The sequence below is a fragment of the Engraulis encrasicolus genome, chromosome 21, assembly GCF_034702125.1.
Source record: "Engraulis encrasicolus isolate BLACKSEA-1 chromosome 21, IST_EnEncr_1.0, whole genome shotgun sequence".
Classification (NCBI taxonomy): domain Eukaryota; kingdom Metazoa; phylum Chordata; class Actinopteri; order Clupeiformes; family Engraulidae; genus Engraulis; species Engraulis encrasicolus.
Window position 1 is genome coordinate 40,977,774 of NC_085877.1, and position 10,467 is coordinate 40,988,240.

Genomic DNA, 10,467 nt, shown 5'->3' on the forward strand with positions numbered 1-10,467 from the left:
GGAAAGCTCTTGCTGAACCTCTTTATCTTCCTCCATCTTCTGATGAGAGGCTGCCATTTTACTGTACTGTTCTTAAAGCCAACAGCCAGCTAAACTCATCTCTTCAACAAATCCCCCAAGGAAGAGGCAGGTCTTGTCATTAGCGAGGTTTATTGAAAAGAAGGTAAAACTGAAATAAATACAAAGACAGCGGGTAAGTATAAATAATCTCTAAACATCAGGTAAGTATCAAATAATAAGGTAAGTATAACAAAATATCTACACAGACAAGTAGGACAGCTTACAACTAAATGCTACACTTAGCTTAGCATCCATGCTAATTAGGCACTTAAAACAAAGGAATAGTTAACATTTGCTGAGTCACACATCATTTCCAGTAAAAACTGCCTGACTGTAACCACATGAATAAACTTACTTTCTCACCAAAAGATCGTTTTTACTACTCATAAGCTTCTTCATTCAACAGGTAAACCAACATACATGCACTTACTGGCAATGCCACATCGAAATGGAGTGATAAAGTTCAGAGGAGCTGAGCTGACATGTATCCTTCACCTTGAACAACTGAGAACTGACTATTCACAGGAACAGGAAGTGACATCATACCCCAAACTGAGAATTTACTGTGTCAAAATAAAAGTCATTATCAAAATACATCCCCCGTGGCATCACAATAGGAGTGGCACCATTACATTAATGAGAAGATGCCAAAACGCTGTTTATTATCGGTTGTCTGAGTTTCTCCATTTTTTTCAAATTGAGATCCTTTTGTTTATTATTTTTGTAAATTATGTCTTGAAAATAATTAAATAATCTTTCAAGAAAAAAAAAACACTTTTTTGCAATGAAAATACTTGAGTTCCAGTATGTTCAGCCTTCTAAAAAAATTCTAAAAACCTTTGGAATTTATTTAGTTGTTTCTGTATTTTGGCAAAGGAAACTGCTGTTAAATGGAACCTCTGCTATCTCAGCAATGTGTGTTGAGGTGAATAAGTCTTAGTCACAATTGCAAATAGCACAAACACAATTCCATCCATTATTCTTTAATAGCAACAGGAGAAGCACCTTACAGTCAAGAATCTCTTCTCAGCATGGTATTACATTGGCTCAGTCAGAGATATATAAATATGCATATGCACAATAGCATCTACTCATAACATGTTTCATGGGCAAACACAACAAAGGAAATATTTTTACTACTATATCCACTTGTGGTCTCAGTCACTTCCACATACACGGTAATCATTTACATATAGTCCATAGTGGTACATATTTACAGAGTGCAATACACTCATATTTTACATGGAATCACATACAACATGTTTCTTCAAAACAAAATAACATATATCCTTAAATTCATGAGAGGATGTCTAAAACAATGTTTCTAAGTGGTGGCCCGAATTTCTGCATGTTATTTTAAATAGAGAGCAGTTTAATTATTTAGCTATTATTGAAAAGTATGTCTTAAAGGTAATGGGGAAATAAAGTATTCAGGACCATTGTCTTGTCAGAGCACACAAAGATACTTAAGGATATTTAAATTTAAAAAAGACCTTTCAAGAAATTGCATTTTTTCCTTCGTGTTATAACAGTGAAATAATTTTAGATACATTATGTTAAGCATTCTAATAATGTTACAAAAAAACCTTTGCCAACTGTTTTTTTCTTTATCCATATCTGACAAATCTACTACATTGACTTTTCTCCAGTGTGGGTCCTCTGGTGAATTCTTAAATAACCTGCCTGAGTAAAGGCCTTACCACATGTGGCACATTGGTAAGGCTTTTCACCAGTGTGGGTACTCTGGTGAATTCTTAAATTACCTGCCTGTGTAAAGGCCTTACCACATGTGACATATTGGTAAGGCTTTTCATTGGTGTGAATCCTCTGGTGTCTCCTTAAACTGCTTCCTTCTCTGAAGGACTTACCACATGTGGTACATAGGTAAGGCTTTTCATTGGTGTGAATCCTCTGGTGTTTTTGGAGATCACATTTTTTTGTGAAATCCTTACCACATGTGGCACATTGGTAAGGCTTTTCAACAGTGTGAATCACCTGGTGTCTACTTAAATCGCTTGCCACTCTAAAAGCTCTTCCGCATGTGGTACAAAGGTAAGGCTTTTCATTGGTGTGAATCCTCTGGTGTCTCCTTAAACTGCTTCCTTCTCTGAAGGACTTACCACATGTGGTACATAGGTAAGGCTTTTCATTGATGTGAATCCTCTGGTGTTTTTGGAGATCACATTTTTTTGTGAAATCCTTACCACATGTGGCACATTGGTAAGGCTTTTCACCAGTGTGAAACACCTGGGGCCTCATTTATCATCAGTTCGTAGAATGTCTTCTAAATTGTCTCTTACGAGTGAAATTTAGAATGTTCGCAAGTACAGAAAAATCCGGATTTATCAAACGTGCGTTGGCTGCTCCTACGCACACGTCTGCATGATAAATCCCACACCTTCCAAATCACTGTGCACGCGCGCATTCGGGGTAATTTGCATCCCGGAACGCCTCCAAATAACCATATATGGTATTAAAATATAGTCAAGTGCCATGTTAATTCGAAGGCGCAACCCTGTTTGGACACACATGAACACACGCGGACACACGCGCCAGTCGAAGCGCTGGCGGGAAGTGCGGAGATAGAAACATTTCCGCGGCAGAAGTGAAGGTGCGTTCGACAGGAGGAGGACAGTGTTTCAAAATAAGTAAAAGAAGGAGACACACATGGACGAAAACATTGTAAAATAGGACACTGTCATACTCCATTGTCATTCAAAGCAAACTGTTCCTTGCACGGTCAATATTATTTGCAATTTCGTGTTTCTTCCACTCGCACGCATGGTCTGAGGTGTGCGTAGATTTAGGCACATTTCTACGTTCAAGTACATGTTCATAAATCCCACACTTTGCTCAGGAATGATCGAACGCACGCTTTACGCACAGATCTGTGCCTAAGAACGCTTGATAAATGAGGCCCCAGGTGTCTCCTTAAATCGCTTGCCACTCTAAAAGCTCTTCCACATGTGGTACAAAGGTAAGGCTTTTCATTGGTGTGAATCCTCTGGTGTCTCCTTAAACTGCTTCCTTCTCTGAAGGACTTACCACATGTGGTACATGTATTTGGCTTTTCATCTGTATGAATCATCTGGTGTTTTTGGAGATCACATTTCTTAGTGAAATCCTTTCCACATGTTGCACACTGGTAAAGGATTTTTCCAGTATGCATTCTCAGGTGTTTTTGAAGACCACTTTTTTGCCTGAAAGTCTTTCCACACGTTGTACAAGGAAAAGGCTTTTCACCAGTATGAATGATCAGGTGTCTCTGAAGATCAGCTTTTCGTGGAAAAGTCTTTCCACATGCTGTACATGGGAAAGGCTTTTCTCCAGTATGAATTTTCAGGTGTACCTGAAGAGTGTATTTTGTTGCAAAATATTTTCCACATGTTTTACAAGGGTTAGTCTTTTCACCAGAATGAGTATGAAGTCTCTGGTGTCTCCTTAGATATTCTGCATGTTTAAACACCTTTCCACATGTGGTGCACTGAAGTGTCCTCCCATCATGCATGTTGACCGCAGGGACACCTGGTAAAAAAAGACAATATCTAAGAACAGGAAGATGGGAAGGAACAAAAAAATAACTGTATTTGTTTGATAAGCTGTTCAAAACATTTCACATTCATTTATTTCCTTTTGCAATCACATTAGTCAATTAATACCAATGGTCACAATTGTAAGAAGGAAATATTTCACCTTCAAATTACAATGTGTGTACATCAGGGAAGTTTAAGGGCAACATATTTTTAACCCTTTTAAGTTGTTCAGGTAACCTAGCAAGCCTGACTAAATGTGAGATTAAAAATGTGGAAATCTAGTCGGTCCACAGTCATTAAGAAGATTGTTGATGGGAACAACCTGTTGTTTTTCAAACTGTGTCAAACTGTCGTTTTGCATCCAAAGACTCAAAACAAAGGCTGGAGAGTGGGGATAGTTTTCTAAGCTAGTGTACAGGTCTTTTTGACCTGCCTTCAGTTTTTTTGCTTGAGAAAAAATAGTAGCAGTTATCATTCTTTCACTGAAGAAGCTCAATGTTTGAGAGGAACATAAAACTGAAAAAACAAACCCATAAAATTCACAAGCATGAAGAAGGTAGCGAGGTCGGATATGAGCTGATTTGTTCCCCCTTTTAAAATAAAATTTCTATAAGCTCGTGTCAAAAATACCTGAACACCTTCTATGTAAAAACAAAATAAGGATATTGTACAAGGGTTAAATGGGATTGAGAATACTCAACCACCTCTACCATATTATGATATAAAACTTACTTGTAGGGGACATGGCATTTTTGCCATTCACGATTAGGTTATGGTGAATTTCCTCTTTAATATCCACGGATGAACAATTTTCTTCCTTATAGAAAGATGACTTTGTTTCATCATTTTCTTGTGTTCTCTGCGAGGAGTCTTCAAAGTCCTCTCTTTTGATCTCCTTCTTGTATGTGACCAGTAGGGATGATTCTGACTCCTTGCTGGAAATATTCTTACCATCATAGCAGTTTCCTATAACATTGGACATCTCTTCCTCTTTAATGTCCATAACAGATCTCATTTCTTCTTTGCAGGTTGTTGTGCTGGGTGAATCATCCTGCCGTGGTTGCCACAAATACTCTTGGAGAAAATCATCAACGTCTTCTTTTTTGATCTCCTTCTTTATTGTAACCAGTTGGGATGATTCTGATACCTTCCTGATAGACGTCATACCATCATGACTGTTTTCTGTAACATTGGACTCCTCTTCCATTTTTATTGCGGGACTCATTTCTTCTTTGCTGGTTGAATCATCCTCTCGAGGTCGACTTGAATACTCTTGGCGAAAATCATCAAAGTCTTCTTCTTTAATCTCCCCCATGGTCATGAAGTAAAACTTCAGATCTGTTCTTCAAGATGTCCACAGACCACCTTCACTCACTCTCTCATTTGTGATCATCACTTCACTCAATTTATTTATCTTTGTGATGTGATGCGGCCCTCCCTCAGGGCTGCTGGAACCAGTTCTGACCAACAAGATGCAGCTGTGTCCAACCTGACCAATGAGCTGCAGCTGTAGGCGGGCCATAAAAATGGGCTCATTTGCATTGGAATTCCATCTGAATGACCGAACAGTTTGCACTGTACATGGGAATGGCAATGGCCTGGCATTCAGACTCTCCATAGAGGTGGATTAAGTGATGGTGGGGTGATGGGTGAGAAATGTAAGACTCTAAGAATGAAACTCCAGTCAAGAGTTATACTATCCCAAGAGAAATATGTTAGAACTTATCTGGCATAGCGTCATCATGGCCGTAACTACCATTGAGGACACAGAGGTCATGTCATCTGTATTTTATATGACCAACAATGATACATTCAGTCTGCATACGCCACCCCCATTTTTCCTCAAGGCAGTGATTAATGCAAACAAATCTAGAAGAGTTTGACTTAAGTGTTTGAAGCATTCTAAATGTATAGTATGCAGAACAACACACAGTATTTTACCTCTGTCTTTGAAAATATCTGATTACGACCCTGAGCTTCATTACTGAAAAATGAAATATACAAATTAACATATTGACCAGATCATCAGAGAACATTCTTTTGCTCTTCCGCTGTCCTTCAGAAGGGCAGAAGGGATGGAACTGCCTGTTGATTATATGACTGGAGTAAATCCCAAACATTTCAGACTGGCGATATGTTAGAGTAGCACCGTTGAGTGAAAACTAGAGGACATGACTAAAATACTTATATTCAGTGACATATCATGTAATTCTAATAAATGAGAGCTTGCGGTAGTTCTGCCAGGAAGACGAAAGTCACGTGCGCATTTTGCAGAGCCAATCAGCGGTCGCCATTTCCTTTATAGTGACGTGTCTAACTCTCCCCTCTCGCTTGCTCAGGTATGGCCGGTTCAAAATCTCCTCCACCATCCCCACCACCACCAGGTTGGTCTTCCTGTCCAGGGGGTTAAAGGTCCAGTTCCTGCTGCACGGCTACAGCAGGCTCTCCGGGATGTGCTGGCGCAAGACCCGGGCTGATGATTGGACCTACGCCAAAGACTATCTACCCTCTGTCAATTCTATGTCAACAATGTTAACATTAAATCATTTCAACTAATTCATTTCTCTGGAGTCTTTCTGGCTGAACTGTGGTATCTGCTTTATTGTCACTTTACACTTATACCGACTTTGCATACATGATCAAGACTCATATTGAACATACATACACCATCCCAGACTTGTGCACTAACATTGATACATGTGGAACATAAAGAACTACTGAGGAAAATTAAAGGTGATGGGAAAACATTCCTGTTGAATGGTAGTACTGTTTGCAGTGTCCACCATTTTGATGGCCATGGTGTGGCACTTAGAATCTTAATAGTGGTGGGTGGGGTGTAGGTGTGAAATGCACCATACATGTGGTGATGAGAAGATACTCAATTTGAATGACAGAATTTTTCTCACTGTCCTCAGAGTGCAAGTGGCCATGATCCATTCTGCAGCTGCATAGAGGGGGATTAGGTGGAGGGGGTGTGAGATACAAAACTCTAGGTGTGAAACTCTTGTCATTAAAGGAGCATTTCTGCCAATTTCAATATGCTGTTGTATTGCTCACGCTACCCCGGACGTGTCAGTACCTGGTGATGCTGCATTTGTCGGCTCAGCCCTTTCCAAGATCTGAGCTATTCTAATGGGGGCAGATTTTGTTTACATTAAAAACTTTCTTAACATAGGCATACTCCAAATATTTCCCAAAAGGTATCACTGTTAGCTAGTTATCTGCTGATGTTGCATAACCTTTTGGATGTTTTTTGTGACTAAATAAAGATTTTTTTTTTTAATGTAAAGAAACACTTGCCCCCATTAAAATGACCAGGATCTCAAAAAAGGTTGAAATAAATCTGAGGTACTGACAAGTCCAGGGTAGTGTGAGCATTACAACTGCATGTTGAAATTGGCTGAACTTATGTTTTAGTTACACTATACCCCTGTAACATTAAACATACGATACCAGGCCCGTAGCGAGGAGGGATTGAGGGGTTTGTTCGTTCTTTCTGACATTTGCAAATAAGACAAACACAATTTCACCCATTATTCTTCATTCATCACAGCAAGAGAAGCACCTTACAATCAAGAATCTCCTCTCAGCGTGGTATTACATTGGCTCAGTCAGAGATATATAAATATGCATATGCACAATAATCATCTACTGCTAACATGTTCCATGAGACACATGGAAAGGAAATATTTTTACTGTATGCATTTGTTGTCTCAGTCACTTCGTCATATACAGTAATAATTTACTTATAGTCCACAGCGGTATACATTTACAGTGCAATACGTTCATATTTTACATGGAGTCACATACAGTACAACATGTTTCTTCGAAAAAAAATGAACATGTATCCTTAAATTCATGGGAGGATGTCCAAAACATTGTTTCCTTTGACATTGGACTCCTCTTCCTCTTTAATATCCATTGCAGGGCTGATTTCTTCTTTGCAGGTTGTTTTGCTGGATGAATCATCCGGCCATGGTTGCCACAAATACTCTTGGAGAAAATCATCAACGTCTTCTTCTTTGATCTCCTTCTTTATTGTAACCAGTTTGTATGATTCTGACAGCTTCCTGATAGACATCATACCATCATGACTGTTTCCTGTAACATTGGACTCCTCTTCCATTTTTTTGCAGGACTCACGTCTTCTTTGTTAGTTGAATCATCCTGTCGAGGTCGACTTGAATACTCATGGAGAAAATCATCAAAGTCTTCTTTAATCTCCTTCATGGTCATGACTGATTGAGATAGAGTTAAAACTTCAAATCTCTTCTTCAAGAAAAATGAAAAATGAAATATACACTCACCGGCCACTTCATTAGGAACACCTGTCTAGTAGTAAGTTGAAGCCCCTTTTATCGTCAGAACTGCCTGAACTGCCTGCAGCAATTATATCCTCAGCCTGAAACGTGGATGTAAGGCAGGGTTGACCCATGTTTTCATGTTGTTGACGCCAAATTCTGACCATTTCATCAAAACTCATTAGAACAGGCAATCTTCTCGTATCTTCCCCAATCTTCTAGTATCGTTTATGGCGAGCCTGTCCAAATTGTTGCCTCATTTTCCTGTTCCTAAATGATAGGAGTGGCACCATTACATTAATGAGAAGATGCCAAAACGCTGTTTATTATCGGTTGTCTGAGTTTCTCCATTTTTTTCAAATTGAGATCCTTTTGTTTATTATTTTTGTAAATTATGTCTTGAAAATAATTAAATAATCTTTCAAGAAAAAAAACACTTTTTTGCAATGAAAATACTTGAGTTCCAGTATGTTCAGCCTTCTAAAAAAGTTCTAAAAACCTTTGGAATTTATTTAGTTGTTTCTGTATTTTGGCAAAGGAAACTGCTGTTAAATGGAACCTCTGCTATCTCAGCAATGTGTGTTGAGGTGAATAAGTCTTAGTCACAATTGCAAATAGCACAAACACAATTCCATCCATTATTCTTTAATAGCAACAGGAGAAGCACCTTACAGTCAAGAATCTCTTCTCAGCATGGTATTACATTGGCTCAGTCAGAGATATATAAATATGCATATGCACAATAGCATCTACTCATAACATGTTTAATGGGCAAACACAACAAAGGAAATATTTTTACTACTATATCCACTTGTGGTCTCAGTCACTTCCACATACACGGTAATCATTTACATATAGTCCATAGTGGTACATATTTACAGAGTGCAATACACTCATATTTTACATGGAATCACATACAACATGTTTCTTCAAAAACAAAATAACATATGTCCTTAAATTCATGAGAGGATGTCTAAAACAATGTTTCTAAGTGGTGGCCCGAATTTCTGCATGTTATTTTAAATAGAGAGCAGTTTAATTATTTAGCTATTATTGAAAAGTATGTCTTAAAGGTAATGGGGAAATAAAGTATTCAGGACCATTGTCTTGTCAGAGCACACAAAGATACTTAAGGATATTTAAATTTAAAAAATACCTTTCAAGAAATTGCATTTTTTCCTTCGTGTTATAACAGTGAAATAATTTTAGATACATTATGTTAAGCATTCTAATAATGTTACAAAAAAACCTTTGCCAACTGTTTTTTTCTTTATCCATATCTGACAAATCTACTACATTGACTTTTCTCCAGTGTGGGTCCTCTGGTGAATTCTTAAATAACCTGCCTGAGTAAAGGCCTTACCACATGTGGTACAAAGGTAAGGCTTTTCACCAGTGTGGGTACTCTGGTGAATTCTTAAATTACCTGACTGTGTAAAGGCCTTACCACATGTGGCACATTGGTAAGGCTTTTCATTGGTGTGAATCCTCTGGTGTCTCCTTAAACTGCTTCCTTCTCTGAAGGACTTACCACATGTGGTACATAGGTAAGGCTTTTCATTGGTGTGAATCCTCTGGTGTTTTTGGAGATCACATTTTTTTGTGAAATCCTTACCACATGTGGCACATTGGTAAGGCTTTTCACCAGTGTGAATCACCTGGTGTCTCCTTAAATCGCTTGCCACTCTAAAAGCTCTTCCGCATGTGGTACAAAGGTAAGGCTTTTCATTGGTGTGAATCCTCTGGTGTCTCCTTAAACTGCTTCCTTCTCTGAAGGACTTACCACATGTGGTACATAGGTAAGGCTTTTCATTGGTGTGAATCCTCTGGTGTTTTTGGAGATCACATTTTTTTGTGAAATCCTTACCACATGTGGCACATTGGTAAGGCTTTTCACCAGTGTGAAACACCTGGTGTCTCCTTAAATCGCTTGCCACTCTAAAAGCTCTTCCACATGTGGTACAAAGGTAAGGCTTTTCATTGGTGTGAATCCTCTGGTGTCTCCTTAAACTGCTTCCTTCTCTGAAGGACTTACCACATGTGGTACATGTATTTGGCTTTTCATCTGTATGAATCATCTGGTGTTTTTGGAGATCACATTTCTTAGTGAAATCCTTTCCACATGTTGCACACTTGTAAAGGATTTTTCCAGTATGCATTCTCATGTGTTTCTGAAGACCACTTTTTTGCCTGAAAGTCTTTCCACACGTACAAGGAAAAGGCTTTTCACCAGTATGAATGATCAGGTGTCTCTGAAGATCAGCTTTTCGTGGAAAAGTCTTTCCACATGCTGTACATGGGAAAGGCTTTTCTCCAGTATGAATTTTCAGGTGTACCTGAAGAGTGTATTTTGTTGCAAAATATTTTCCACATGTTTTACAAGGGTTAGTCTTTTCACCAGAATGAGTATGAAGTCTCTGGTGTCTCCTTAGATATTCTGCATGTTTAAACACCTTTCCACATGTGGTGCACTGAAGTGTCCTCCCATCATGCATGTTGACCGCAGGGACACCTGGTAAAAAAAGACAATATCTAAGAACAGGAAGATGGGAAGGAACAAAAAAATAACTGTA

General features: G+C 38.6%; 3 protein-coding genes across 3 annotated transcripts; all 3 read right to left on the reverse strand.

The window, feature by feature from the left end:
* Positions 1 to 1,047: 1,047 nt before the first annotated feature.
* On the reverse strand, positions 1,048 to 2,295 carry LOC134437231 (zinc finger protein 79-like; the record flags this gene model as incomplete). Its single annotated transcript, XM_063186737.1, has 1 exon — positions 1,048 to 2,295. A coding segment is annotated over one exon (606 nt), but the record flags the coding sequence as incomplete, so codon positions are not given.
* Positions 2,296 to 2,991: 696 nt separating this feature from the next.
* On the reverse strand, positions 2,992 to 4,955 carry LOC134437428 (zinc finger protein 184-like). The gene is made up of 3 exons (XM_063186917.1): positions 4,326 to 4,955; positions 3,106 to 3,585; positions 2,992 to 3,017 (listed from the first exon to the last, which is right to left on the reverse strand). The coding sequence occupies exons 1-3, from the start codon at positions 4,912 to 4,914 to the stop codon at positions 2,992 to 2,994; spliced, it is 1,095 nt and encodes a 364-aa protein (XP_063042987.1). The 5' UTR covers positions 4,915 to 4,955.
* Positions 4,956 to 9,186: 4,231 nt separating this feature from the next.
* On the reverse strand, positions 9,187 to 10,053 carry LOC134437429 (zinc finger protein 345-like). The gene is made up of 2 exons (XM_063186918.1): positions 9,926 to 10,053; positions 9,187 to 9,841 (listed from the first exon to the last, which is right to left on the reverse strand). Exons 1-2 carry the CDS (start codon positions 10,051 to 10,053, stop codon positions 9,187 to 9,189), a joined length of 783 nt encoding a protein of 260 aa, XP_063042988.1.
* Positions 10,054 to 10,467: the final 414 nt, after the last annotated feature.

Excerpts from the sequence above, each read along its gene's own strand:
- LOC134437428 (XM_063186917.1), bottom strand. The coding sequence starts at position 4,914 with ATGACCATGGGGGAGATTAAAGAAGAAGACTTTGATGATTTTCGCCAA. Across the intron at positions 3,586-4,325 it reads AAATGCCATGTCCCCTACAA|GTGTCCCTGCGGTCAACATG; the intron begins GTAAGTTTTATA and ends TTTTTTTACCAG. Across the intron at positions 3,018-3,105 it reads AAATACATGTACCACATGTG|AGCTTTTAGAGTGGCAAGCG; the intron begins GTAAGTCCTTCA and ends CACATGTGGAAG.
- LOC134437429 (XM_063186918.1), bottom strand. The coding sequence starts at position 10,053 with ATGCATACTGGAAAAATCCTTTACAAGTGTGCAACATGTGGAAAGGAT. Across the intron at positions 9,842-9,925 it reads ACATGTACCACATGTGGTAA|AGCTTTTAGAGTGGCAAGCG; the intron begins GTCCTTCAGAGA and ends CACATGTGGAAG.